The sequence below is a fragment of the Leishmania panamensis genome, assembly GCF_000755165.1.
Source record: "Leishmania panamensis strain MHOM/PA/94/PSC-1 chromosome 23 sequence".
In the NCBI taxonomy this organism is placed as follows: domain Eukaryota; phylum Euglenozoa; class Kinetoplastea; order Trypanosomatida; family Trypanosomatidae; genus Leishmania; species Leishmania panamensis.
In genome coordinates, this window is record NC_025869.1 from 352,572 (window position 1) to 377,480 (window position 24,909).

Consider the following 24,909-nt stretch of genomic DNA (forward strand, 5'->3'; position numbering starts at 1 on the left):
GACCTGTGGGAGGCGGGAACGCACGCACGAGGAGGGGACACGAGGGATACGTGGGACTGGTCGGGTACTGGAAGTGAGTAAATCACCAGGCAGAAACAGAAAAGATTAAAGTCGGTGAGCTCATGAATTACAGCGCAAGTTGGCAGATGTAAACCCAGTAATACACAGATGCGCATGCTGCAGCTCCTAGGAAGAGTTATAATGCTTACGAAATGCCTGCATGTTCAACCGCAGTGGCCGCCCTGCACGCCTCTTATAGTGAAACGTGGCCCTCGGATCTGACAAGCGCGAGACGCGCCCACCAGGACGCGACAGCAGCGACCCTTGCGCATTGGCCACGTATGTGTGCCCCCGCCGGTGGCTTGCCGGGTCTGGCAAGCTACGTTGGGCGAGTTGCAGTATTCCGTGAAGGCGGTGAAGCGTGGGGGGGTTGTGCAGCTCACGGACATCTGGCTGCCTCCACGTGCGCGGCCGCCCATGGCCGGTGTGAGAAGCAAGCAAGGGCATGCTAAGGAGAAGCGGTGTCCCCGGCCGGCACAACCACAGCGAGCAGTGAAGCATTTTCCTGGGAATCCCTCTCTCCCCCCGCTTCGCGAAAACAACAACAACAAAAAACGCGAAAGAAGAGTGATGTGTTCTCGTCACCGGCGGCGCACCGTCTTCCCGAGCGCAGGAGACGACGTGAGTAGGATGTGGTGGAGAGGGTGAATGGAATGCTGCGGCTAATGAGAAGAGAAAGCAGTGACTCTCTTTCTTTCCCTCCCCCCCCCCCCCGCAAGCGCACCGTGTTGTGTGAGGGAGTGCGACGACGCAGCGGCGTATAGGGAAGTGAACGCACAAAAGGCGAAGAGGGACGGAGCAAAGGAGATCGAAAGAAAAAAAACAAAAGAGAGAGAAAAGAAGAAAGAGAAGTTGGGCGTCGGTGATGCCACAACGACAGCGCGGCCCGCTCTACGGAAAGCGTGCGTCCCCCCTCCCCTGCCCTCCTCCTTGCCTCTCAGCTCAAAGAGAGCCATACGCATTGGGCACGTGCAGTGCGTGGGCTCATTCGCATTCCTTCGTGTAAGCCCAGGGATCCCTGTTGATCATTACAGGCAGCTCGTAGCTGCTGCGTTTTGCTTTCTTCTTCTGTCGTTGTGACTCTAAAGGCGAAGTGAGCCGGATGGGACAGCGTGTCGTGGCGCACGAGTAGGAGAAACAGGGGGAAATGAGAAGCTCCAAACAGCCGCACTCAGCGCCGCTCGCCAAGAAGGAGCACCTGCGCTCTGTTTTGCTGTTACTGCGGTTGCCCTGTTGCCTCTGTCGCCGACATGCTCCTGCTAAGTTGTTGGTAAGTCTGCTCACGAGGAAGCGCGCCTTTGCCCTACACGCAAGAGAGGACACACGTACAGTCTTTCAATGTGCATTTCCTGCTAGCTGTGACGCTCCGTGTCGTTGCTGCCACCACCATCACCGCCCAATCGCGAAAACACAGAGAGACACATACAGCCACTATACGTACGTGCGACGTTGAGTACCAGCTGCACTGCCGCCCCACAGCTCCAGCACGGTACGGTGCTCCATCTCTAGTCGATGGAGTCGTGAGAGTACTAACCCGTACACGGGCACGTAGTCGCTGAGCGCCATGTTGGGCAGTCGCATCTGCGCACTGCACTCCTGCCACGCTTTGCCGTTCTCGACGAACTCGTCGTCCATCCTGTGTATGGTAGCAAGATACTCCTCGTCACCTCCGAGAAGCCGGATCAGTCGACTGACGGGGTCTACCCACGAGGCTCGCAGGGTTTCGCGAGCAGATCGATCGGTGTTCGTCGTTGCGTTGGCGAAAACACTTGTCCCCTCCGCGAGGGTGGTGGCGGCGGCCGGCAAGTCACATGGCAGGTCCCTTACAGGGCTCACTGGAGCTGACAGTGACACAGCCGCAGCACTACAAGTGGCACTCATGTCACACGGTGCTTGCAGCTCTCCCAGGATAGGGTCAATGATTGTCTTGGCGATCTGCACCAGCTCCTGTGCCTTGCACTCAAGAGGAGTCAAGTAGTCCCGCCAGGTGGCCTGAATAGTGGGCAGCAGCAGCCCTTGACGAATGCGCTGGGAAATGAGCCCATCCATCGCTGTAGAATGGGAAGAGTCTACCAACCCGGTGGCTGCCGTCGGCAAAGGCGTTTGCGTAAGGGCGGCCGGCGACGACGGGGTCTGGTCCACGCGAGGCAAGGAAGTGTCAGCAGCTCGCCTACTGCGACCGTCGGGGTTGAGGAAGACGTGCTGCAGAGTGTGCAAGAGAATGGCGTAGTTGCGGCGCACCTGATCTAGAACGCCGTCGCACGGCCGCGCATCCATGAACGTCTCTGGGACCACATTGGCCACGTAAGGGCCGAGCTGGCGCAGGCACTGCATCTCGGCTTCCTCAGCGGTAACGGGCTCCAGAAATGCCATGTCGTTTGTGGGAGCAGTGGAGCACGTGTCTGCGGTCAGCTCGGTGTGTTGCTGTGGGGGGAGTGGCGGTCGGCTTGTGCTAGTCAACGGAATCGAGTCGCGGGTTTCAGGCAAGGTCGGCCGCCCTGGAACAGTGTTGGGGGTCATGTGCGCGCCGAATGGGTCCGTGTCACACGGGCCTGTACAGGTGGGCCCCAGCACCCCGCCCCCCATCGCCGCCACCCCCGCCCCCGCCGCACCAACAGTCATCGACGCGGTGCCGCAATCCGAGTAGTCCTCTCCCAGACACCGCTGCGGCGACACTACTGCGTCAGCAGAGGTAACCGTGGCCCGGCTGGCAGGGCCAGCACTCATGAGAGGCGTCTGCGACTCTCTGGACACCGGTGTTGGGGTCTCAGCCGTCCGCCGCAGGTTTGCGCCTATCTTCGTCAGCCACTTCGACCCGGTCTCGCCTAGCCTCAGCAGTGTCTTGCTGCCCGGTAGCATTTTCTGAATACCACCACCGCCAGCCACAGAAGCGCTCGGCTCCTTCGCAGTCGAACGGCCAGCATTAGTCCAGCCGAGAACATGAGCGGCAGTGCTGACGGCGGGTCCAGATCGGCTCGTCAACGCTTCCTGTAGCGACTTCTCCGGCCTGATAACTCCACCGCTGAAGTAGCACACAAGGAAACGGTCCACATTGTGTTCGATGAGTGTCAAATATGTCTCGGTGCAAGTGTTCTTGAAGGTATAGTAACTCTCCGCGCGATTCTGGAAGGCAATAAGGCTCTGCTCCCACTCGACGATGTACGCAGGTCGAGGTGTCAGCTTGGAGTTAGAAATTGACATCGACGACGGCTTCGCACTGACACCATCACGCCTACAACCAGCAGCAGCAGAGGCAGCACTGCTTCCTGTCATCTGCAAACGTCTATCGGGGAAGGCAAGCGTCTTCTCAGAACCAGACAGGGACTCCCCAAATCGGCACCGCCACTGCAAGTTTGCCACCGTGGGGGAGAAAAAGGAAGTGTTCCTGACGGACTCGTTACGACTCGCCTCCGCAGCAGCAGCCACGGACGACTGCAAATCACAGGTGGATAGCTGCAGCAGGGCTGGGGACTGGCTTAGGCTGCTGCACCTGTCCCTGGCCGACGCGTACGGTTGCAGCGCCTCATCGAGCGAGGCCAGCTGAGGACTCCGCGAAAAGACGGTAAGGTGAGGCCCTGGAGGCGACAACGCTGCCGCTGCGGTGGGCGTGATTAGTAGCGGTTGCTGTAGCTGTGGGTGCGGCTGATGTGACGGTTGGGGGCCTTGCAGCTGCTGTGAGGCAGGCTGAAGCTCCGGTAGCTCGAAGAGCGCTGGCGAGCAAAAGGGGTCCACCAGGATAGAGCCGGCCTCCAGGGACGGTCCGGCGTCGCTCACGCTGTAGGCAACGCCGCCGGCGGCTACTGCTGTGACCCCTGGTGAATTCAAGGGAAAAAGAAAGCTACGGTGCAAGCTGTCTCTGCCGGCGGTGCCCGTATAAAAGCTTTGGTTGTGATTTGGCAACGTGATAGAGATAAACGAGTCGTCCGGCTGCGTCGGCGACGTCCTAGCGCCGACGCTGGGATGTGAAGAAAGCCTCGGACTTGGGGAGTGAAGCGATGGGGGGGAATGTGGCTGGCCCAGTGCCTGAAAGTGCACGTGGCCCACGTCGCCAATGCTGGTATTGGTGCTGCCGCTACTGCTAAGCTTGGCGGAGGCAAAGTGCTGAATCTGCGGTGGTGTCTGCGGGGACAAAGCTGTCATACCTCCCGCAGTAGCGACAGTAAATGCCGTCCCGGTACTGTTGAGCGATGCGCCACCCACCCCCCACACCGATGGTGGCGGCGCATGACGGCTGTGAGAGAGCAGACCTTCACCTTGGTGCCTTGGAGGCGAACAGCTCAAGCACACAGGCGTCATGGAAAACGACGTTCGAAGAGCGGCACTGACGCTGGCCGGACAGTCTGTGCTGCCTCGCGCGTTCAAAAGGGGGCTGACAGGCGTTGACGAATGTTTGAGCGCGCCGCCGTTGACGATAGCTGAAGCGTGTGGCGCCGGTGTGGGACAGGGCGGATAGACAAGAGGCACAAGAGCCTGATTATTCTGAGCCTCGGACTCGATCACGGCCCCCGGCGGCGCGCCAACGTCGCCCGCAGCAATAGTTGGCACAGGCGCAGTGAGCGGAACCCTCGACCAGCCTTGAAAGGAATTCACAGCCATGTAGGTGGCGTTAGGACTGCCAGCTGCTCCCGTTGGCGCGGGGTGCCCCAATCCCATCATGGCATCGCTACTGGTTGGCGGCGGTGTTGACTTTGGGGCAGCGCACAGTGACTCCGAGGGCCGCATCACTGCGGATACGTACGCGGCGCCACGCGCAGGGTTTTTCGCTGCCGCAGCCACCACGGTTTGCTCGAAGGTGCAGAAAGACGGTTGCACCAGGTGAAAACTGGACGCACATGGGGAGACCAGAGTGGGCGACGGCCGTGTGTCTACTGGGACGACGCTCATCGACAGATAAGCACCGGCGCTTCTGCTCAGGCCGCAGTCAGGCACGCCCTTCGCAGGGAAAGCGGCGGCACGTCGGGACGTCAGCGACTCCGAAATGAAGTCCGCCGCCGGTGACGACGGTGCTGGCGTCGGTGCCTCCACAGGCCGCGGAGATGCTAGAGGCGAAAAAGAACTACGTTCAAGGTGGAGCTGCCGCAGCGGAGGCGTCGCATCCTGGAAGCCCAGAGGAGCCAGCCTACTCCAAGGTCGACCCACTGTTGACGGTGCTACGGGCGCAGCGGTCTCACAGGCGGCGCCGTCGCCGACCGCCGCTGGCGGGAACGCAGTGTGATGAAAGTACCCGCTCTGAGAGCCGTTCAACGACGCAGAATGCTCGTCAGAGACTAGGCTTGCATTGCATGGGCTCATTACAGGGGACGCATCAACGGTGTAAGGTCTACTACGCCGCGTAGCGGCCGTGGTGAAGGGCGGGCAGCTGCCAGTGTTCGACTCACACAGCATGCCAGACGTGTGTGCCGCCACAGACACGCCGGTAAGCTCATCAGCGGCGGTGACGACAGACACTACAGGCGGCAGTGTCGCCCACATATTTCGCAATCAGCAATATTAAAGCAGATTCGGCCAGTATACGAGCACCAGAGCCACCACAAAGGAGAGAGAGAGGGGGGAAGATCCGTTGAGCGTGTTAGGGATGGTGATGGAAGTGAGCAGAGCAACAGCAGCTGATACGACGCACACGTGAATGCAAAGAAGCAGAAAGGGGTGAAGGACGATGAAGACAACTGCACACAAGAGTGAATGAATGGAGAAGGCGAAACAGCAGAGTGTCGGTGTTTGGCAGGCAAGGCAGTTGTGTGAGTCGCCGAACGGATAGGGTCACCACACCAGCACAGGTGGGGAGAGTGAAAGACAAAGACTACCACAGTTGAGGAAAACAAAGGGAAGAGGCATTTGAAACCCCTCGAAAACGAAAACAAAGCAGAGCGCTAAGGAGAGAAACCGCTGATGGCGATAAAGAAAAGGGGCAACTTCGTGCGTGCCTGAGGCGTACAATACGCACGCTGTGTGAATGTGATCACTTCCTCTCCTTCGCCAGCGTGAGAGAGACAGAGAGAGAGGTGGTGGTAGAATGGAAGAGAGAAAGATCGAAGAAGACACCGTTACACCGAGGCCGCGAGCGGGTCAGCGCATTCGCCGCACTCGATCCAGCCTCCGGGCGCGCGTGCACCGAAGCTGTACCGGCAGGAAGGGAGCGCACCCCGTGTACAAGAGCATCGCTAGGCGCATATGTCGCACCTGCGTGCTGACGAGGGCGCGCAGCCACCTGCCCTTCCAGCGCCCTGCCGCGCCGGGTGGGGACATAAAGGGCATCCGGTGGTGCGGGACACTTACTCTGGAGGCCCCGGACAGCGGAAACCACAGTAGAGAAGGAGCCATAAGCCCACTGGGACCCTTTCTCAGAGGAAAGGCAAGCTAGAAGTAAAGCTGCCAGGGGGGAGCAATGGCATCGCCGTCGTTGGAGAAAGACAGCGAGACCGCCCCCGATCTCGTCACACCGCCACGTCCCCTGAAATGCGCACAGCGGTGAGCGAAAAGCGCCAACAGGGAAGGGGCAGCGTGCTCCGCTTGCCACAGCAGCTGGTGCATACGCGCCTTACTGGCTAAGAGGGGGGGAAGAAGAGGTAAGGGTGGGAGGGGGCAAGAGCTCCTCGTTAGCATTCACTGTCCAAGGACCGTCGACTCGGCGAGAGATGAGGGGGGAGGAGGAAAGGGAAGAGGGACTAGGCGGTGAGAGGAAGGGAAAACGCAGGTGGCACACAAAGAATAGAAAATGGCGCGATAGAGAGGTGCAGCACAGAGAAGCCACAGGACGGTTCACCAAAGGGAGAGAAAATAATGAGAAAACTCACAAGTGCCTCTCGACACCCGCAGTGAGGTCCGCTGCACGAAAGCAAATCAAAAATCAAGTGCCTGTTCGCACGCTACAACTTTGCCGTAAGAAGAGAGGTTGAAACAGCAACGCACGCACGTGAGCCTTGCGTGATCGATAGCCACACAAGAGACAACGGGGAATCACGGCAAAGCTCGCAAACTGGAACTCGTGGGGGAAAGGTAAGGGATATTGCATGATGCAAGAAGAGTGAAAAGAGAGGGAAAAGGGGACGGTGAAGAAAAGAAAATGAGGATCATTTCGCTCACTATGTGCGTATGGTGAGGGGAAGGCTGCTGCGGCTTGTGTTCCCACTTTCCCTTTTCAACACTTGGGAATGCTCGAGAAAGAGGTGTATCGCAGGACGAGGAAGAAAGCGCCGCAAAGTCCTTCGCTTCTGCATCACATAAACCTAGGTGCGTGGTGAGAGTGTATGTGAGTGTGGGTACGGTTGTTGGCGAGAAGACGACAGGGGGGTTGATGGAAGATAACCAACAAAAAGACATGCGTAAGAAAAGGCCCACTGCAGTAACGAGCAAGAACACCCATACGTAAGACAAGAGCGGTGAAAGGGGAGAGAAAAGGAGGTAGCATGGTGTGCATTCACGAGTACAGACTACGCAGGTACCCCATTCCGGAAGCCACCTCCCGTGTTGCATTGCCTTCGCACGCCCCTCCCTTTCTAGGGCTGTTAGCGAAGTGCTGAGGTCCCTTTCGCTTGATACGCCGCCGTCTCTTCTGAGAAAGACGCTCACACCGTAGCCTTGCGCGATGCGGGCTATATGCCTGCGGCTACGTAGATGCCTCGGTGCGCTTAAACGTGCCACTCCCGCGGCTTACGTGCTTGTTGCCATATCTGTCTCTTTTTTCGTTTCGCGTCGAGGAAAAGGTGCGTGCCGTTCTTCCCAACGCGTTCGCTCGCGTTGACCCTCTACATGGCCTTCTGCGAAACGCACCTGGGCGACGATGCAAAGCGCAACAAATTGAAAAAAAAAAAGAGTTGTGCATGCGTGGGCGTGTGCACCCCTCAGTGGGTCGTAGAAGAGGGAAACCAGAGAGGGAGAGCGTGAGGTAGAGTGTCTTCGACGGCCAGCCCTCGCTCATGCACACTCACCCACCCCTCTCGCAACCCCAGGCAGGAAGGGCATTCCATGCATTCCCATGCACACACACACACAGACAGCTTGTATACACAAGATGATGTACGGGCAGGTGAAAGCTCGAGAAAGCCAAACGAGAAAGGTCGGCGAAGAAAAAGATATTCCAAAGACAACGACGTGACAGCAGCGCCGACGCGAGATGCTTAGAGAGAGAGGGGGGAAACGTCGAAGAGAGTGCCACCAGCGAAGATGAGCACGAAGTCGCACAGAGAACAAAGACGCGGCTCGCATCATACACCACCACGAGCGCAAGAGAGCCCCTCTTTAGCGGAAAAGCGAAGCAAAAAAAAAGACACCAAACGAAAGGCGAGCCATAAAATCGACACGTTGAAGAGGAAGTAGAGTATCGATACAGGGAGAGGGAGGGAGGGAGGGGGGGGGGCGATGATGATGGGCGTGTATTCACATAGGAGGGCAAATGGGGGCTATAAAACGAGGGAACAGAGGGAGAAAAGGGCACGCAAAGAAAAGGAGAAAAGGGAGCGATATTTGTGGGACGACGACGAGGAAGGATGGTGTGGAAGTGTGGGGATTGAAGGAGACACGCACGTACGCATACATAGCACGACGCGCGCCTCTGCTGCATCTCGCGCACGCTCACCAATGCCACGCAAACACCGCTCCCTCCCTCTCCTCCTTCGCATGCAAGTGTTCATGCCTTGCCTTTTCCTTGTCTAAGCCAACGAGAGGTACGCACGTAGGTGCGTGGATGTCCTCTACCAGCTTGGAGCGGAAGAGGGAGAAAGAGAGAGAGAAACGGGCAAGCGAGAGAGAAGTGCCGGATCAAGACACGTAACACCGCCTGGAAAACAAGACGAACAGCGGCACCGCCTAGAAGCACGAAATCGATGGTTTGGCACCGGAACCGCTAGAAGAACAAGACAGAGAAGGGGAGGCAGCGGGCCTGTCAGAGCGGCATAGAAAAGGAAAGGGGCCGACGCAGTGGTGTAGACATGGATTAGTACGGTGGCGGGGGCGGTAGAGGCAGGTGAAAGTTAGAGAGAAGGGAGATGTGGAGGTGTGGGGGCTGACTTGCGAAAAGGGAAGAGGGAAAAGGAGCTGAGAATGATGAAGGGTGGGGAACCAAGACAGACAGCGCCCCTGCAGCGCACACACATAGAGAGAGGCCGATCACATATATGCATGCAAACAAAGCACACACCGAAACCTTCAGAGTGAGAGAACCCATACGTTAAGCAGAAGAGGGGGGAGAGAGAGAGGCAAAGAGGGAAAAAGGTGTGCACAACACAGAGAGAGGGAGAGAAGAGGTGGAGAAGGTGAGGGTGGTATGATCAAGCGAAAGCAAGGAAAGGAAGAGAAGGGAAGAGGCAAGTGACGCCACAACAACAACAACACACTCGGACAGGGGGAAAGGCACAAAAAAAATCGAAAAAAAGGGCAAAAAGTGGCAAAGGAAAACACGCGGAAAAGACCCGAGCTTGAATGAAAGGAGAACCAAAGTGAGAAGGAAGGCGCCGCGAGTAAGCAGAAGCGCGAAGGAGGAAAGGAAGGAGAGAGTCGAAGAAGTGAAGCGAGAGAAGGAGCACGTAGTCAAACGAATACCTTAAGATAGGGAAAGGCTCGAAAGAATGAGGAACCCACCAGCGTCCGCCCACACAACCGGCAGGCCCATACGTGCGCAGACACACGCACACGCACAGAAAACACAAAGATGCCGCACTCCAGTGAAAGTCGAAAGCGAAAGAAGAACAGTACGAGCGAGAGAAAGAGAGAAAAAAAAACAAAAAAGAGAAGGCACAGTATGACAGGTGGGCATGTGCTCGCACAGAGACAGACACGCAGACACACGCCGGAGGCAGCCATCGATCCCTCCCCTCTGGGCCCTTTCGTTTCATTTTACGCGACTGCACCTTCGGGTGGGCATTTGAAGGTAAAATGCCTCACGGAATCCGGAGCAAAGGATACCAACACAACCAGCGACGAGTGCCAAGCCGTCTTCGAAACTAGGCAACAGGGGAGAAAAAGAGAGAGACCCTCTCCTCCTCCTCCGAAATACAGAAAGAGACAATACACATACATGCACACACACACACACACACATGTGCCGGTCGCCTTCACTCAGGGCTGGATGAACGGAGTCGCTTCCTCCAGGAAGGCAGGCCCATTACAGAATGATGAGCATCTCTTCGGCGACCGCCTGCACCACCGATGGTGAGCGCCCGAAGAAGGCCCAGTTGCCGAGACAGGCGACGTGGCCGGATGGTAGAATACTCTTGAGCCGAATTGCTCGAACGCGCCAGCTCAGTTTTTGGCGCAGGGTTGCCGCAATGGCGCGAGGGGCTCGGCGGTACTGCGGCACATCTGCCTCTGCACCGGATATCACCAACTGCGCCGCTGGAGACGACGCTAGCACGGCTAGAGATGTGCAGTCAGAGAACCCCATCACACCCTCCGCGGTCATGGCAACATCCACACTCGACTCGCCCAATACCGACGTCTCGCCTCTCTGCGGAGTCGTTGAAGTCCACAGCCACCCCCTCACCTCGGCGTGCGCAGCGAAGGCGACGTTGCGGACGTGCTCGGAGGCCCAGCGAGGATCGCACAGGAGAGATGCCACGGCGCGGCGGCTGCAGCGCGGCGGCGTCATTAAGCCTATGTCATCAAGGTCACGGAAATCGCTCCATGCAGGAGCTCCGCTGCCTCCATGGATGAAATAGCTCAGAGGCGACAAGGACGAGATCGAGCCGCCGTGCTGGCTCAGTATGGAAGACGGCCTCGGCAGCAGTGAGCCGGCGGTCGATGGCACAGATGTGGTTGACCCAGAGGCACTGTCGGGCGTGTCATCGCCCCCATCGATGAGCTTAGCCCACGGCACAGCGACATTCTCCACGCGCACCGTCGCTTTAGCCCGTGCCGGTGCCGTTCTCCCGATCGTCAACGATGCGGCGAAGGCGGAGGGTTGCTTCCTTCTTGCGGTGGTGCTGTCGGGCATTGGTGACTGGGAGTATGACGAGAGCCCCGGTGTGGACGACGTTGTCAAACCGAACACCGACGATGACGTAGCCTGTGGTCGCGGGGTTTCTGTCAGGAAATCGCTGTTATCGGAGTTACCCATCATGACGCTCACCGGAGTGTCGAGGTACTTGTTTGCAGATGAGTGCGACGCCTGATGCTCCATCGTGGCAGCAGCAGCTGACGAAGGCGCGGGAACAGAAATAAGGTCATCCAGAGTGTAGGTTCTCGCACGCACCGGGGCAGAGCGCTGGGTGCTGCACCAGCCATCACTTCCGGGGCCGTGTGCCTCGTCCTCCTCCGACTCTTCGAAGGAGCGCAGCAGAATGGCCCTCGACACCTCCATCGTCTCGCTCGCAAAGGCTGCAGCGCAGTGCGCCATGCGGGGGGCCACGCCGATGAACTTGGTGTGGTCTGTGCGCACATTCTCAAAAATGAGCGAGCAAGTGCCGAAGCCGGCGAAAATGTCACGGTGGGTGTTGGCGAACAGCACACGGCGCCGGAAAAACTGCAGGACACGCAGGTGAGGCTCGTCAAGGAGGCGTCGCTGCAAGATGCGGTTCACATCAGACAGAATGAGCTCGTCATAGGTCTGACAGAGGTTCATGCGAGCAAGGCACCAGGCCCCAAAGTAAATTGGCCACCAAAGACACTCTCCGGCACCACAGTGCGGCGTGGCGACAGTCAGGAAATTCTCAAAGGTCACGTGCAGCCGCTGCAGTCTCTGGCGCAGGGTCACGATGGAGTCGAAAAGGCGGGCACAGCTTCCTCGCATCTCCGCTTGGTCTACGAGGAGAAGGTAGAGAAACTCACGCTGAATAATGCCTCCGAAGCTGTGTGCCATCAAGGAGAGGCATATCGGCAGCGGTGCCGCCGCCTCCGCTGAGAGTCGCGCCGCGTCGTCTGTGCCCACTTTTCGAGCGTAAACTGCCCAGTTGGCCCGGCGCTGCTGCTCCTTCGACTCCACCTCATCCAGCCACGTGTGCAGAGCAGGGACCACCTCTTCCAGCATCCTGCGCGCACAAATCTGTGTTCCGGCATACGTGCGGAGGTACTCATTGCTGCCCGGTGAGAAGCACTGCAAGTTGCCGCTGCGGTAGAGACGCCCCTTCATGTTGCTTGGATACTCAATATGCAAGCGATAGGTGTCCTTGTACGCGGCGCGCCGCGCCCGCTGCTCAGAGGTCAAGGCATTATCCGAGTTTGAGCTGGGAGCCACCTCATGCAATCCTGAAGCACTGTCAGCACCGTCTGCGATATCGCGAACGAAAGCTGCCGGCTGTGGATGTTGCTGCTGTGCTGCCACTGCCCTCGCACCAGCTGTTGTCCACGGGACTTCCTGTAGCTCGGTGCTCGGCATGACATATCCGTTGGTGGAACTCGACATGCTCATCTTGCACCCCGACACGGGCGGTGCGCTGCTTGGGGAACTCAGTACGGTACGGCAGGTACCACAGGTTCCAGGAATGCACTCGAGAGAAGCGCACGCAGAGGGAGGAATACCTGAGCTTCGGTACTCTGGGCCCGCTGTGCTGTAGATGGGCGGCGTAGACCCCGAGAGTTGACCTCGCGCAGGCATGCCTCTCTTCGCCGCATGCATAGCCTCCGACCTTACTGCCGCCGATACCATCTCCGTCGTATCCAGCACGCCCACCTCATACTTCACAAACAAGTCGACAATGATGTTTTCAAAGTCAGCCGCGCTGCCGAGAACACCGTGCTGACACACAATGAAGTGATACGGGTCGACAATGCGGGATTGTGGTAAAGTGGCAGCGCTGCTGTCTGCGGCTGAGCTGCTCGACAGCGGCGGGTTGGCGAGACCTGCGTGCACGCGCTTGAAAGTGTCCTGCGGCGTCGAGCTCGACGAGACGCACGACTTGAACAGACTGCGCAGCATTCTTTGGGGGACGTGGGGAGTGGGGGCAGTCCTCCGTATGGTGCAGGTGCGAGTGCGTAGGGAATAGCGCCTTTTTCGTTCCTGCCGCAGCCGTGCGAAGACGCGATGATCACACGACGCAGGCACAAAGCACACGATGAGGGGGGTGAAAAAGGGAGACGCGTATACAAGCTCGAGAGAGAGAGAGAGACGAGAGACTCGACCCGCTGACAGTTGAAGACACGCGTACACACGCACACACACACACACAGGAGCGCAAAAAAAAAAAGAGAGCACACTTACTCAGGTCGGCAGCTGATGGCGAAGAAAGTAAGAAGAAGAGAGCAAAAGGATGAATGCAGGCCTACGCACACACATGAGAGTGGGCCTGAGAGCGACGACCAGGTGGACGACACGACAAGGAAAAGTGAAAGCGAACACCCGTCCTCTCCCCCCTCCCCCCCCCACCCTACCTTCTGAAATGGGGGGGATGGGGCGGGTGGTAACTGACCTGAGAAAACGGCTTGGGCGCGCTGGATATACAAGTGAAAGTATAGAAGGGGAGAGGGGGGACGCGGAAAGCTCGAAACAGAAGAAGAGAAAGCGAGAAGAGTGAAGCGGAGAAGAAACACGGAGGAATCAGAAATGAGAGATGCGGGGTGCAGAATGGCGACAGACGTCGTGCGCTCCAGCAGCGTGAGAGAGCAAGCGAGCGGCAACGGGTGTCCTCCCTGGTTTTCTCGCCTCGAATCGGTTGCGGTATATGTGGCTTGTGCGTCTACAAGTGAGGGTCCTTTACTTCCGTCTCTGTGCTCCCCCTTTTGTTGAGCACAGAAAGAGGACAGACGCCTCACGTGCTGCTTGTTTCGTGTGATGGCTGAAGAGACGGTGGGATTGCGCAAGCCGAGTGCGGAAAGTACATACGTGCATACACGCATGCATATGCTTGGGAAAGGAGGTGGGGCTCCCCGAGAGATACAGAAGTTGGGAAAGGGGAAAGAGCAGAGAGTGGCGTTATCACACGCGGCAACTCGCCGAAAACAAGACGGACAGCTATACAGTCAGCACGTGCACAGTGACGCGCGACCGCCTCTGCCGCAAGTCCCACGATCCCACGAGAGAAGATCAGCCCTGAAGGACGACCAAGAGAAGACGAGAGGGGAAAGGCGCAGCAGGGGAGACGAAAATGTCAGGCGACACCAGACACCCCTCCACCTCTGCAGTTCAGAGGCATGGGACACCCGCTCTTCCTAATGTGTCTTTGCTTCTTGGGTCACTGGCCTATGTCTTTATCGTGCAATCTGAAGGAAAGGTGCTACCGCTGCGTTGGCTAGCAGAGGAAAGGGAGTGTGAAGAACAGAGGGCATGGAACAGTAAGGAGGTGAGATGATAAGCATGGTTGAGTAAGAGAGAGTGTGTGCTGCAGTAGCCGCTGCCGCAATGGGCAGCAGCCTCTCAAAGGTGATCACCGCCACGACATCAGCACATACACACATAAGGCGCACTTCCTACTTCCTAGCCCCCTCACTGAAGCGTCGCTGCGGAAGTCGTAGCTTCGCGCACGACACACGACCGACACACTGTGCACTGCTGTATCTCTACCACCTGCATGGACCACGACAGTGTCGATGCGGCAGCAGCGTCGGGCTCCACAGGGGAGGAGCCAGACAGCGATGGAGACAGCGGAGACCGATATCCGTGAATCACGCACTCAGAGCACAACAGTAGCGGTTCCCCGAAGGCTGCCGGCAAAACCTCGGCATAGCTGAAGCGCAAGCCGCTGACGCCATTACGATTGCCTGCGTCTACGATAGCCATCATCTGCGGCTCCTCCCGCCTTTTACGTTGCATCACACGCACACACACACACGCACACACACACACGCACACATGTATATATGCGCAGAAGAAGAAGCAGTAAGTTCGGAGCAACTTCCAGCGCCTCTCTCGGCACTGTTCGGCTGCCCCACATCAGGTGTAGCAGGACCGTCAGCAGCTCTTATCGCGCGATAGCGCGCAATGAATAGAAAGCAGCGATGCGATTCCAATGGTGCATGACGCGGCACAAGTTCAGCACGCAGGAGTGGTTCAAGTATGATGCCTCTGGGCCCATGCCAAAGCCAATGCAGTGGTCCTGTGAGTCCTAGACCCCAAGGCTGTTGCACTGAGCAACCTCGCACAGTCGCTGAAAGTACACCTCTGACACCTGCAGCACGTCGCTAGTGTCCTCTCCACGGTGCCCCGACAGCCGCGATGCTGCGCCCACGCCGCCGTCGCCACCACGGGTGCCGAGACCAATGACTCTCTGCTGAAGCAAAAGCTGCTGAAGCGCCGGTCGCACCCGCTTTGCGAAGGCACGGTAGTAGCGCTGGTATGTGTTGCGGTGCTGCTTTGAGCTGACGGACGGGTTTGTCTCCATCTGAGCAAAGGCCGCATACCACGGGGTTCGTGCATTAAGTTGCGGAAGAAGGCCGTCACCGGCACCACCTCTACTGGGGGCGGAGCTGCGCGGAGCTGGCGCCTCAGCGCTGCATTTGGTGCCCGGACCGCACGCAGGTCAGAAGTCGGAACATCACTGGAGCAATCCGGCTTCCCTACAGCCGCCGAGTCGTCTCTCCGCTCCGAGACTTCACGAGCGATGCGTCGCAGCTCAGTGTCGGTGTCGAGCACCTCCACCGTACCTGCCAGACCTGCTTTGGCACGGAACTCCCCAATCGATCACAGCTCCTTGGGAATGACCACGGAGTCCACCGCCCTTGACGTAGAGGTTGCCACTCGCATGTCTGAAGATGCGCTGTTCTGTTCGGCCTGACAAGCCTCTGCCACAGATTACATGCGCACATTCCTCGTCCGAGGCGCTGGCTTTCGCTTCAACTTCTGTCAAAGCTGAACCACACTTGGCAGCAGAGGGCTGCCACTACAGGAGCTGTGGCATCATCAGCTGCAGCAGCGCAGTGTGTCTGGTGCCCGGCACGGCGCATATGTGCCACCACAATGGCGCTGAAGAGAAGTGACTGGAACTCGAGCATTCGAGGTTCACCTGTCGACTGTGCCCAGTACAGCGCTTCATCGCCTGGCATCACAACAGTGCTGCAAGCGCCACCACAGCCCCCGTCGCCGGCGCTTGCCGAGCAGCTGCCCACACCCATTGTGTAGTACTCAGCCATGAGCCAAGGGTACAAGCCACGCAGCAAGGCACATTCGCCGCCCTGCTCGTGCACGTCAAGATGAGCGCGCCAGCACGTCTTGGAGCAGTAGTACAGTATCCCACAGCTGGTGCAGCCAGACATGGCCGCCTCGCTACACTCCACTCTTGCCGCATACGACGAGGACGATGTTGGCACCTCCCACCCTTCGTGGCTCACCTCCGGCAGCCCTTGCCCAACGTGACGACAGCGCTGTAGTCACCGCTTGAAGAGGAGCTCCTCCCTCAGCGCAAGTCATTTTTCTAGTAAACGCTTCTCTAGCTTTACCACGCCATCCTTGCGGGTCTCAGAAAACTTCGACAGCTTCTTTAGCTTGCGGAAGGCCGCTGTGGCAGTTGGGGAGGCCTCGTCGTCGTCACTAGACCCGTCGTCGCCGCTCTTGCCCTCTCTGTTAGCGTCACCAACCCCAGTGGCTCGCCTTTCAGTGACCCTGATACTTCGGTCAAGTTCCTCTTGTTCTTGAGTTATGGTCATTGCCAGCTCCGCTAGACCGCCACAGTTGCACAGCCACCGGTCCACAGGGATCTCTTGAAAGCGCACGGAGCATCAGGTTGGCATGGTGGTGTACCAGCGAGAGGTGGATGTCAACAGCATCGCGCCCTGCACATTGTCATCGTCTTTCAGACGCGTGAGTATAGTGCAATGCAGATGTGAGTTCGTCCGCTGGCAATACCTTGGCTGGGCCGCCTGTACGATTGCCGCCGCCACGCCCTCTTGTCTTCTTCGCAGTCCTGCCGCTCCGGTTCGCATTTGAGGCAGCCGTTGCCGCATTGGGTTTCGTGGTGGCGTTTGAGGAAAGATAGAGGTCGATGGGGCAGTAGCTTGGGTTCATGACGAGCCATACGGCGCCGCGGTGAGCACGAGTTCACCGGGAGAGAGGTGGCGTCCTGCCACAGCGTGCCAACTCGCCTCCTGTTTCGAGCTGTAGTTGAGTATAACACTGCGCTCCATACAGGCCGGCGACAGCATAGCGGGGGAGGGGGGAGCCGGCGCTGCCATCTGTGCTCATGCTGATATCCACGTATACGAATTGGGGGAGAAGAAAAAAAAGGGAGACGGAGAGGACTGCAACGAGCAGCTACTGTCCATGTGTAGGGAGTGGGGCTGTCGGACGGTGAGAGCCTGCGTGCAGTGACGTGCAACAAGGTTCACGGCAAGGCAGTTTCGTAGAGTGCTACGTGTGCTTACGCTGGAAGACACTGCCACACGCGGAATGCACATATGCACCTCAGCAAGAGCTTCAACGTGCACGAAAGAGAACAGAGAAAGGAGATGAGAATTGTGGAGAGAAGCATCTGGAGATACTCATAAAGTGGAGTGACAGAATGGCGTCGCGCAGTGCTCCTTAGGCCCCGTACAGCTAGAAAGATGCGGCAGGGACTGCCCCCGCCGTACTTGTGTATACTCGTAAGAGAGAGGGCCAACAAAACCGAGTCGTTACCCCGCACACGATCACGCGCACGCCAGCTGAGTCACCAAAAGAGCGCCAACGCACGCCACCTCGAGAATTCGTGAGAGCACGCTGGCAGGTATGCCACATACAACACAGGTGGAAGGGAAGTGAGGTGCATGGGCCTCCTTCCACTTCGACTCGCTCCATCTTTTCGCTTTTCCGCACCCCACCACCACTACTGTGGAAAAAAAAAAAATCAAGCGTGCAAGCGAGTGCACCATCACGGAGCGTCAGACCAACTAGGCCAAAACAATATCGACTGCAGCACGAATATAGCAAAGGTGGGCTATAAGACTGTCGCGAGCCGGATTGACTTCACTCGTTTCATGTTTTACGTCGCCTCTAACTCCTCCGGCACCGCCACCTCAGACGCTCTTTCATTTGTCTTTAGCCGCTCCTCCAGCTCCATCAGCCGCAAGGCGTCCCTGCTAGGTCGTTCAAAGGCTGAGTGCGTTAACCGAAATACGCGCTCCTCATACTCGCGTTTCTCCATGTTCTCGGACTTGTGCTTCAGCACGTGAGCTGGCAAGTCATGTGTGTCAGCCAGCCTGTACGCGTACAATTTGCTGCGAGGCGAGGTGTCCATCGCACGCAAGAGGTTCAGCAGGTGTTGCGGGTCGGCATGCCAGAACGGCCGGCCCGTCTCGTAGTAGTATGTGATGGACATGCCAAACATAATGCACGGAATGGTGAGCATTGCAGTGTAGCGTATGTAGTGGCGGCGGAACTCGTCGGGGTGGTAGCGGTACTCGCGGTGAATCCGCTCATCCATGCTGTCACGATCTCGCTTCGACATGGCATCCTCGCTCCACGAGTCGCGCAGCTGCTGTGCACCCCAGGGCGCCTTCTTCTTGATCTTCAGGTTGCTACGTGGCCCATGCTTACTTTTGCAGACCGAGGCGACTGAAGGCCTCTGGCGGCTAGAGCTTGGGTCAGGCTGGTGATCAGCGCCGCGCGTGCCTCTCGCCATCGTCGCTGTGGGTGCAAAAGCGGCGGCAGAGGAAGGGATGCCCACCGCTGCACTGCCAGACACTTTGAGCGGCAACTGTGCGGACTGTACTGACGAGCAGGGGGAAGACGAAGGTACCTGGTGTTGTTTCAAATCTGCTGCACCGTCACAGGTGGAGGTGATCTCTTCTGGAGATGGCGGCGCAGATCGCGATGACGCGGCACGCACGAGGCATCTTACCGCACCTGCGGAGGTCGGCGATCCAGTGCCACCACGCCCGCCAAAGTCCTGGAGCTGACTCAGCGGAGGCACAAGACCGAAGAGTCGCAATGGGGTAGACTTGATAAACGGGGAATGCGCAATGCCAGTGTGTGACAAGCGCCGCAACACCGACGACGGCGACGACGGCGTTGGCGAAGCACCGTGGCAACGCATCTCTCTTTCTCTGCCTCCGTTTTGTCCGCTTCGATAACGTGTGTGTGTGTGTGTGCGAGTACGCACGGCAGAGAACGGAGAAAGCGACCCGCAAATGAGGCACAGGAAGGAAAAAGTGCACAGCGACAGAGTAAGTCCATCCGGTGCAAGGCAGTCCCCGTACAGGAGAGGTGGACTCGACAGAGCCGTTCGCGCCGTCTCCACCCCACCCCACCCTCCAATCCACCCACCATGCAGAGAGAGGCAGTGGTTGCAGAGGTACATGCCAATACAACCCTCGTTCCCCTCCTCCTACAACGCACAAGCACGCAGAGAGGAAGGCAAAGGAAAAAAGGCAAACGACCACCATTAGCTGGAAGGTGCTCCAGAGACAATCGATGCGTCTCGCCCTTTACCCACCTCAGAGTGTCGCCTCGTTCCTGAGCCATTTCCTTTCTCTCCCCTGCTGTTCTTTCCTGTCTTCTCCTGGCAATAACACATATATAAGCAGAAAGCCTGCCCCGCGTCTCTTCCCCCTTCGCCAGTGGCCCTCCATCGTGCAAACCAATACTCTACACAGAGACAGGTACGACCCCCACAAGAGAACTTTTCCTTCAGCAGATCGATTCTCCGCCGTCCAGCGCATGACGTCCGGCGCTCCGCACTCGACCCCGGCCCGTCGCAGGCCCACCGGCGTGGCGCGCAGCAGCGCCCGACACACGCCTTACAGCAGTGCGCACCGCCCCTGCCGCGAACTCGACCTACCCCGGACTCGCAGGTCACCTCACAGCCGCACCCACCGCGCCGGCCGCCACGCGGTGCCTCCCTTGGGGCTGCGCAGGCCCTCCCCTCCACACACAGCGCGGGGGGTGCAGGGCCCTGGACGCCACACGCACGGAGGCATGCACCTCCTGTCATACAGAGCCGACAAGAGACGGAAGGGGGAAAAAGAGCGCAAGCGGCGGACAGGATGAAGCACCAAAGAGAGGCAGCTTGCAAGTCGAATGAGGACCTACACACACGTGTAGACACGTAATGAACTCGATGCCGCCATGCTGGCTGGTGGGTTTCGTAGCCACAGATGGGAGAGTGAGGGAGATGCGGCTGCGTGCTAAGGCAGCCGGACTGGAGAAGCAAAATAGGCGAATGAGCGAACGAAAGGAGAGAAAAGAAAAAAAAGACGTTTCCAGAGACGGCAGCGGAGAGGAGGCGACCAGCTGGAACAACAACTAGACGCCCACAAAGCCACACCACCGTGTACGGAGAGTGAGAAGAAATTGACAATGCCGCAGTAACAGCAAACACAGCATCGGTTTCTCTTCTCTTATTTGCTACAACAATCCGCGCCCTACTCATCTCCCCTCCTCCCCTTCCCCTACTCCAGGGGTAACACCTTGTACGGGTTCAAGATACCGTTCGGGTCCATCACCGTCTTGAGGTCCACCATGAGTTGGATCGCCTCTTTGGTGCGGGAAAGATGGAGGTAATCGCGCTTCTGCAGACCCACGCCATGCTCAGCTGAGATGCTGCCGCCGTGGGCGGCGCAGTATTTGTACACAGCCGGGTACAGTGCCGCATCAAGCTGATCGCCGTGCGTGCGTGTCAGGTCAACCACGTTCAAATGCACGTTGCCGTCACCAAAATGCCCGTAGCCTACAACGATCACCTCGTCGGGGTTCATCTTGCACTGCCTGTAAAGAATCTCGCGCGTGTGCTCGACGATGCTGTAGAACTTATCGATCGGGAATGACACGTCGTACTTGTAGATGAGTCCGTGGCTCGCCAGGTGTACAGGGACACCCTCACGCAGCGCCCACAGCTGCTCCGACTGAGCAGCAGATTGCGAGAGAATGGGCTCGTACTGGCCACCGCCGCTCAGCTTGTCGCCAAGCCTCGCCTGCGCCGCCTCAGCAAATCTGGAGAGCTTGTCAAAGTCATGCTCCTCGTTGCCACCATTCGTCTCCACGAGCGCGCAGAAGTAAGCTGCAGCGAAGTCCTTGCCGAGGCGGAACACGTCATTCTTGCACGTGCGCTCGTACGGCACATCCTTCGCCGGGCTTGTCGCTATCGACTCCCCATCCATCACCTCGAATGCTGATAAGCACTCGGCAAGGTGACTGTTTGCCAGGTGGTAGAGCTCCAGCACAGACTCGAAGTCCTTCAGGCGGAACATGGCCAACTGCTTCGACGTGGGCTGCGGGTACAACTTGATGGCGGTGCGGATCACCACACCCAGAGTGCCTTCGCTGCCAATAAACAGGTGCTTCAGATCGTAGCCGGCGTTGTCCTTGCGCAGCGTCGACATCATATTCAGCACGTCTCCCTTAGCCGTTACCAACTCAACGCCGAGTACGTTCGAGTGCATGGAGCCGTATCGCGCAAAATGAATGCCGCCGGCGTTGGTGCTAACGTTGCCGCCAATCATCGCGCTTCCCTTCGAGCCCATCATGAGTGGGAAGAGCAGCCCTTCCTCAGCGCACGCCTCCTGACATTGCTGAAGAACAACGCCAGACTCCGCCACCACTGACATTGTGTTCTTGGACACTACCGGCGCTGCGTTCATCAGACGTGTGCTAAGCACCAACTCATCATGCACCGGCCCAGAGCCGTAGACAAGGCCCGTATTGCCGCTCTGTGGCACCACCGCCAGCTTCTCTGCTTGGCAGTACTTGAGGATCTCGCTGACGTGAGTGGTGCAGGTGGGCATCAGCACAGCCGGGGTGGCGCCTTGAACTTGGCCCATCCAGTCCACATTAAATGGCGCGACCGCCTCCGTGTCTGTCAACATATTTCCCTTGCGCTGCGAGGTGCTGCAGGGCTTGCTCAACACGCTTTGGAAGTAGGCCAAGTGCTTCGACGTAACCTTGGCAAAGTGCGGGCTGCGCGCCGCGTAATGCGCCGCCCTTTCAACGGGTGTGAGGCCCATTCGTGCGTGTGAAGTGCGTGCGTGTGGCACGAAAATAAGGAGGAATTGTGGAAAAAAAAAATGAGAGGATTTGCGCTGCGCTCGACCCGAGGGAAAAACACTGAAGAACTGCGATGCCTGTGTTGGGGGTCTCTCCTTCTCCTGAAGGCACATCGACGCGTACCCGACAGCTAGCGCTCGTCAATGGAAAGGGGGTGAAGGAAGGGAAGGTGAGGCGAGATGGCGAGGAAAGGGGCAGAGAGAGAGAGACAATGAGGAGTGCAAGTTGTCCGAGATGGTGATACACAGGCACCCACTCAGAGAGAGAAAGAGAGAGGGAGGAGGTCGGTAGGTACATAGGTTGGTGTGTGTGGGGGGGGGGGTGCGCATGGGATAAGTCGGCGGACAGAGAAGAATCAGTGAAATAAGGGGGATGGAGAAGAGAGTCGACACCCCCGCGCACCAAATGAGGGGAGGAGAGCGGCGCCCGAGAACACTGAGCAATCCTGCATGTGCGATATGTTTCTTTTTCCTCGTTATACACGAGGGCGCGTTTTCTTCGTTCCCCAAGCACACACACACACACACCTCACCTGATAATGGTCGGCCACCTCACCGCGCTATCTCATGGCCTTACATCAACTTTGTGAGGAAGTCAAGCGGCCCGCAGCAGCCTACCCTCGGATACGGCTGCAGGCACTCTTGGTACCGTCAGAGAGGTCTGGGACTGATGCAGCGCTGAAGAGATGTGCAGTCGTGAGGATGCTGGCGCCTGCGCACCACGAATGGTGTCGACAATTCGGCAGAGACATTAGCGGTTTTTTCGCAGCTGAACGACACGATAAAGAAAAAAGCGCGCCTCTGCCTCCTACACCCCCCCCCCTACACACACACACAACCGTGCGCACGCGCGCCTGTCCGTGGAACCATATCACTACATGAGAGCGCGCTGAGGGGAGGCGGAAGGTTTTGCCACGTGGGTGTGGATGTCCCCGGGTGTGACGTTCAAGTGGTCTCTCCCTCGCAACTTTTCTGGGAGAGCCTCCATTTTCTCTCTGTGCTTGTTTCGCTACATGCGAACCACATCACTTTCGGCGAGGTTAAGCGTCGGCAAAAAGGGGCTAAGGGAACACACGCACATGCACACAACTGAGAACACGCAGACGAGCGATGAATTACAGTTACGCTGAAGGCGCTGCTAGGAAACTCGGAAGGAGGGAGACAGGGGGGGGGGGCAGAGAGTCTCTCTCTATTTCGCTGCAATGGATGACGCAGATGTCTACACGACATTGCTGCTTCCCGTCACCGCAGCGATATCCCCCGCCGCCCCCGCCTCCTTAGTGCATCGCGGGCAGTGGCAAGTGAAGAAGTAGTTCCTCAGCTGCCGCTGCCGCTCTGCGCGGGACATGGCACCGGCACTTAGAGGAATGTAGGTGATCGTCAGCGGCTCGCCAGCCTGGATGGGCCGCGTTGTCTTGAGGACAATCTCGTGCGTGCCATCCACATTGCTGACGGCGGCATTCGGTACGCAGGAATGATTGAAGCACGCAAGCAGAGAGTAGAGGCCGGCACCCTTCAAGACCCAGTCGAACGCACTAGGCGACGGAGCTCCAACGGGCAACAGCACGTAGTCGTTGATGGCATGAGCGTTCAGCACCATCTGACCAACCAAGGTACGGAGTGTGTCAAAGCTGAGGAGTACCTGCACAAGCGCCTCTGCCCACAGTAGAGCTGGCGCTGGCACCGCCTGGTGCTCGTTGAACGCCAGCGTATGCCGCTCAACAGCGGACAACGACGTACCGCTGGCAATGAGTAGCTCCTCGACACACCGCTCGGCCAACAAGACGCGCAGCTTCGCCATCCAGGAGGAGAGTGGCGCACTGTCGAACTCCACGTTGTTCGGCGGGCTAACAAGTCGACTGAACGGCGTGACAACCTGCGTGAAGAGTTGATAGTTTAGGGAGACAGTAGACCAGACGGCGCCAGTGGCAGAACCGCCCGCCTGCTGTTGCTGCTGCTGCTGGAAAACGTAATCCGCCTGGAGCATTTCATGCGTTATCTGCTGCTGTTCAATGGCATAGGAAAGCCGGTGGGCGATCCAGGCGACACAGCGGGCGAGAGCCTCCAGGGTTATCTCAGACGATGTCGGGGACGAGGTGAGCGAGGTGGTGGCAGAAGAGAAGGACCCAGGCGCCGTCACCATGACATCCTCTGCACCACTTCGCCCACCGCTGCCACCGTGGCCCTCCCGCACCACAGGCAGACTGGAGCACAGCAGGCGATGCACGCGTGAGCTGGCCTGCTGACACTCGGAAGAGCAGAAGTAGGACGCACAGTGAGCGCACCGCGACCACGACTGGGGAACCCTAGCAGCACCAACAGCAGACGTCAATGATGAGCAGGACGTAGAAGGCAGCAATTCCGAGTCGGACATGGCAGTCGAGGGTTGGTGGCTGCTAAGACGGAGGCATTGAAAACAGAAAGGAGTGGACAGCGTCAGCAGCGAGGGCGACGGCCACGACACAATAGGCAGTTCCTCCACCAGCGCAAAGCCCTCTTTCAGGCTTTCGGTCGCCTTCACATGCTTGCCCTCCGCGCTTGTCACGCAAACCTCACACAGAACCCCGAGACGGTCAAAGATGGCATTCAGCTCACTCGCGGCCTTCACGGAGGGGTCCATCGTGGCACAGGGCGGGAGGGTATGGAGGCAAGAGAGCGATGATGAGGAGATGCGGACGATGAGAATTCGGTGCGCTCGAGAAATGGAAGAGCGCCACCTGCTGAAAAAAATGCGTGTGAAGGAAAGGGGAGAACGACCCGACTCTGGAGACGTACAGCTAAGAAAGCGAACAGCGGCCAGAGAGCAAGCGGGAGAGTAGAAAATGGCAGTCTCAGCCTTGCAGACATAAAATCAATACGGAGCTGGACTATAGGGAGAAAGAGGTGCGCCACTGCGGAAGATGGTGCTGAGAACTTCTTCACCCACTCGCTCCCCTTCATCTATAGGCGCCAACGAAAGCGAAGATGAGAAACGCATGAACGAGGTTGTGTGTGCGTGTGCTGAGGGAGCGCACCAGCGCGCTGGTGCGCTCCCTC

General features: G+C 58.2%; 6 protein-coding genes across 6 annotated transcripts, besides 2 other annotated features; all 6 read right to left on the reverse strand.

Annotated features, from left to right (window-relative positions):
• Positions 1–1,491: 1,491 nt before the first annotated feature.
• LPMP_230920 (hypothetical protein) lies at positions 1,492–5,532 on the reverse strand (the record flags this gene model as incomplete). The annotated part of the gene is made up of 1 exon (XM_010700947.1): positions 1,492–5,532. The coding sequence occupies one exon, from the start codon at positions 5,530–5,532 to the stop codon at positions 1,492–1,494; it is 4,041 nt and encodes a 1,346-aa protein (XP_010699249.1).
• Positions 5,533–10,159: 4,627 nt separating this feature from the next.
• On the reverse strand, positions 10,160–12,907 carry LPMP_230930 (hypothetical protein; the record flags this gene model as incomplete). Its single annotated transcript, XM_010700948.1, has 1 exon — positions 10,160–12,907. The coding sequence occupies one exon, from the start codon at positions 12,905–12,907 to the stop codon at positions 10,160–10,162; it is 2,748 nt and encodes a 915-aa protein (XP_010699250.1).
• A 2,122-nt stretch (positions 12,908–15,029) lies between these two features.
• Positions 15,030–15,305, reverse strand: LPMP_230940 (hypothetical protein; the record flags this gene model as incomplete). The annotated part of the gene is made up of 1 exon (XM_010700949.1): positions 15,030–15,305. One exon carries the CDS (start codon positions 15,303–15,305, stop codon positions 15,030–15,032), a length of 276 nt encoding a protein of 91 aa, XP_010699251.1.
• A 2,571-nt stretch (positions 15,306–17,876) lies between these two features.
• Positions 17,877–18,515, reverse strand: LPMP_230950 (hypothetical protein; the record flags this gene model as incomplete). The annotated part of the gene is made up of 1 exon (XM_010700950.1): positions 17,877–18,515. The coding sequence occupies one exon, from the start codon at positions 18,513–18,515 to the stop codon at positions 17,877–17,879; it is 639 nt and encodes a 212-aa protein (XP_010699252.1).
• Positions 18,516–19,521: 1,006 nt separating this feature from the next.
• Positions 19,522–19,800: a repeat region.
• Positions 19,801–20,283: 483 nt separating this feature from the next.
• Positions 20,284–21,834, reverse strand: LPMP_230960 (actin interacting protein-like protein; the record flags this gene model as incomplete). Its single annotated transcript, XM_010700951.1, has 1 exon — positions 20,284–21,834. The coding sequence occupies one exon, from the start codon at positions 21,832–21,834 to the stop codon at positions 20,284–20,286; it is 1,551 nt and encodes a 516-aa protein (XP_010699253.1).
• A 648-nt stretch (positions 21,835–22,482) lies between these two features.
• Positions 22,483–22,620: a repeat region.
• Positions 22,621–23,092: 472 nt separating this feature from the next.
• On the reverse strand, positions 23,093–24,493 carry LPMP_230970 (hypothetical protein; the record flags this gene model as incomplete). Its single annotated transcript, XM_010700952.1, has 1 exon — positions 23,093–24,493. The coding sequence occupies one exon, from the start codon at positions 24,491–24,493 to the stop codon at positions 23,093–23,095; it is 1,401 nt and encodes a 466-aa protein (XP_010699254.1).
• Between the last annotated feature and the right edge of the window lie 416 nt (positions 24,494–24,909).